At 60.9% G+C, this 1840-nt stretch overlaps 1 protein-coding gene across 1 annotated transcript in view; it reads left to right on the forward strand.

Moving 5' to 3' along the window:
• The first annotated feature begins 244 nt into the window (after positions 1-244).
• APEX1 (apurinic/apyrimidinic endodeoxyribonuclease 1) overlaps positions 245-1840 on the forward strand; it is a 3637-nt gene continuing 2041 nt past the window's right edge. The window contains exons 1-3 of the mRNA XM_041464691.1: positions 245-478; positions 569-726; positions 1433-1625. Coding sequence (XP_041320625.1) covers positions 427-478; positions 569-726; positions 1433-1625 — 403 coding nt within the window. The 5' untranslated portion in view covers positions 245-426. The remainder of the gene's footprint in view (positions 479-568; positions 727-1432; positions 1626-1840) is intronic.

Consider the following 1840-nt stretch of genomic DNA (forward strand, 5'->3'; position numbering starts at 1 on the left):
ACCGGGAGAAGGGCGGGCGCTGATTGGTCACAGAGGAAGATGATTGACAAGCGGCGGGGGAGCGCAGAGGGCGGGATCGGGCCCGTTGGGAGCCGATCGCTCCCGGTGCCGGTTCAGGCTCCGTTCGGGCCCGATCGCTCCCGGTTCGGGCCCCGGTCCCGCCCCTAGGGCCGCACGTGGCGGCGGCGGGCGCTGATTGGCTGCCGCGGCGTGAGGGGAGGCGCGCTCTGATTGGCTGCGCTATGAGGGGAGGCGGGAGGAATTAAAGCCAGGGCTTGCTCTGATTGGCTGCTCTGTGAGGGGGAGCGCCATGACGCGCTCTGATTGGCTCGGCTTGAGTGCAGGTGGGCGGGGGTTAAGGCACCGGCGCGGTCTGATTGGTTACAGAGGCGAGGCTTGAAGGGCGGAAGGGGCGGGGCCAGCGCCATGCCGAAGCGCGGGAAGAAGAAGGAGGAGAACGGGAGCGGGGACGAGGCCGGTGAGTGACCAATACAAACCAGTACGGACCAGTACAAACCAGTACAAACCGGTACAAACCGGTACAAACCGCTAGCCCCTCACCCCGCAGGCCCCGCCCCCGCCAAGGCTCCCAAGCCCTCCCCGGCCCCGGCCTACGAGGACCCGCCCACCCGCGAGACCACGCCCGATGGGCGGCGCTGGACGCTCAAGGTGACGTCATGGAACGTGGACGGGCTGAGGGCGTGGCTGCGCAAGGGCGGGGCCCAGGTGAGAGGGGCGGGGCTTATCGCCGGGGGAGGGGCTTGTGAACATGGGGAGGGGCTTGTGAACATGTGGGAGGGGCTTGTGAACATGGGGAGGGGCAGGGTTTTTGTGCCATTTATCACCATTTTTGGCTACTTTAATGCCGTTTTTTACCGTTTTTTATCGTTTTTTTACCGTTTTTGGGTGTTTTTTGCCCGTTTTCGCTCCCCAGTGGGTGCAGGAGGAGGCCCCGGACGTGCTGTGCCTGCAGGAGTCCAACTGTGCTATGTCAGGGTGTTTTTGGGGGGTTTTTGTACCATTTTTCACCATTTTTGGCTATTTCAATGCTGTTTTTTACCGTTTTTTACCGTTTTTGGGTGTTTTTTGCCCGTTTTCGCTCCCCAGTGGGTGCAGGAGGAGGCGCCGGACGTGCTGTGCCTGCAGGAGTCCAACTGTGCCATGTCAGGGCGTTTTTGTGCCATTTTTGGGCCGTTTTTCACCATTTTTGGTTATTTCAATGCCGTTTTTACCGTTTTTGGGTGTTTTTTGCCCGTTTTCGCTCCCCAGTGGGTGCAGGAGGAGGCGCCGGACGTGCTGTGCCTGCAGGAGACCAACTGTGCCGTGTCAGGGCGTTTTTGTGCCATTTTGGGGCCGTTTTTCACCATTTTTAGCTATTTTAATGCCGTTTTTTACCGTTTTTGGGTGTTTTTTGCCCGTTTTCGCTCCCCAGTGGGTGCAGGAGGAGGCCCCGGACGTGCTGTGCCTGCAGGAGACCAAGTGCGCGGTGTCGGCCGTGCCGGCCGAGGTGCGGGCGCTGCCGGGGCTGCCGCACCAGTTCTGGTGCAGCGCCAAGGACCGGCCGGGCTACAGCGGCGTGGGGCTGCTGGCCAGGACCGAGCCGCTGGACGTCACCTACGGCATCGGTGAGAGCCCCGAAACCGCCCCAAAAACGGCCCCGAAGTCACCCCAGACTGCCCCAAAAACGGCCCCGAAGTCACCCAAATCTGTCGATGCAAAATCGGCCGGAAATTGCCCCAAAAACGGCCCCGAAATCACCCCAAAATCACCCCAAACTGTCCCAAAATCACCTCAAAACTGCCCCAGAATCACCCCAAAACCGCCCCAAAATTACCTCAAA

The sequence above is a fragment of the Pyrgilauda ruficollis genome, unplaced genomic scaffold (genome assembly GCF_017590135.1).
Source record: "Pyrgilauda ruficollis isolate IOZ18807 unplaced genomic scaffold, ASM1759013v1 scaffold1828, whole genome shotgun sequence".
In the NCBI taxonomy this organism is placed as follows: Eukaryota; Metazoa; Chordata; class Aves; order Passeriformes; family Passeridae; genus Pyrgilauda; species Pyrgilauda ruficollis.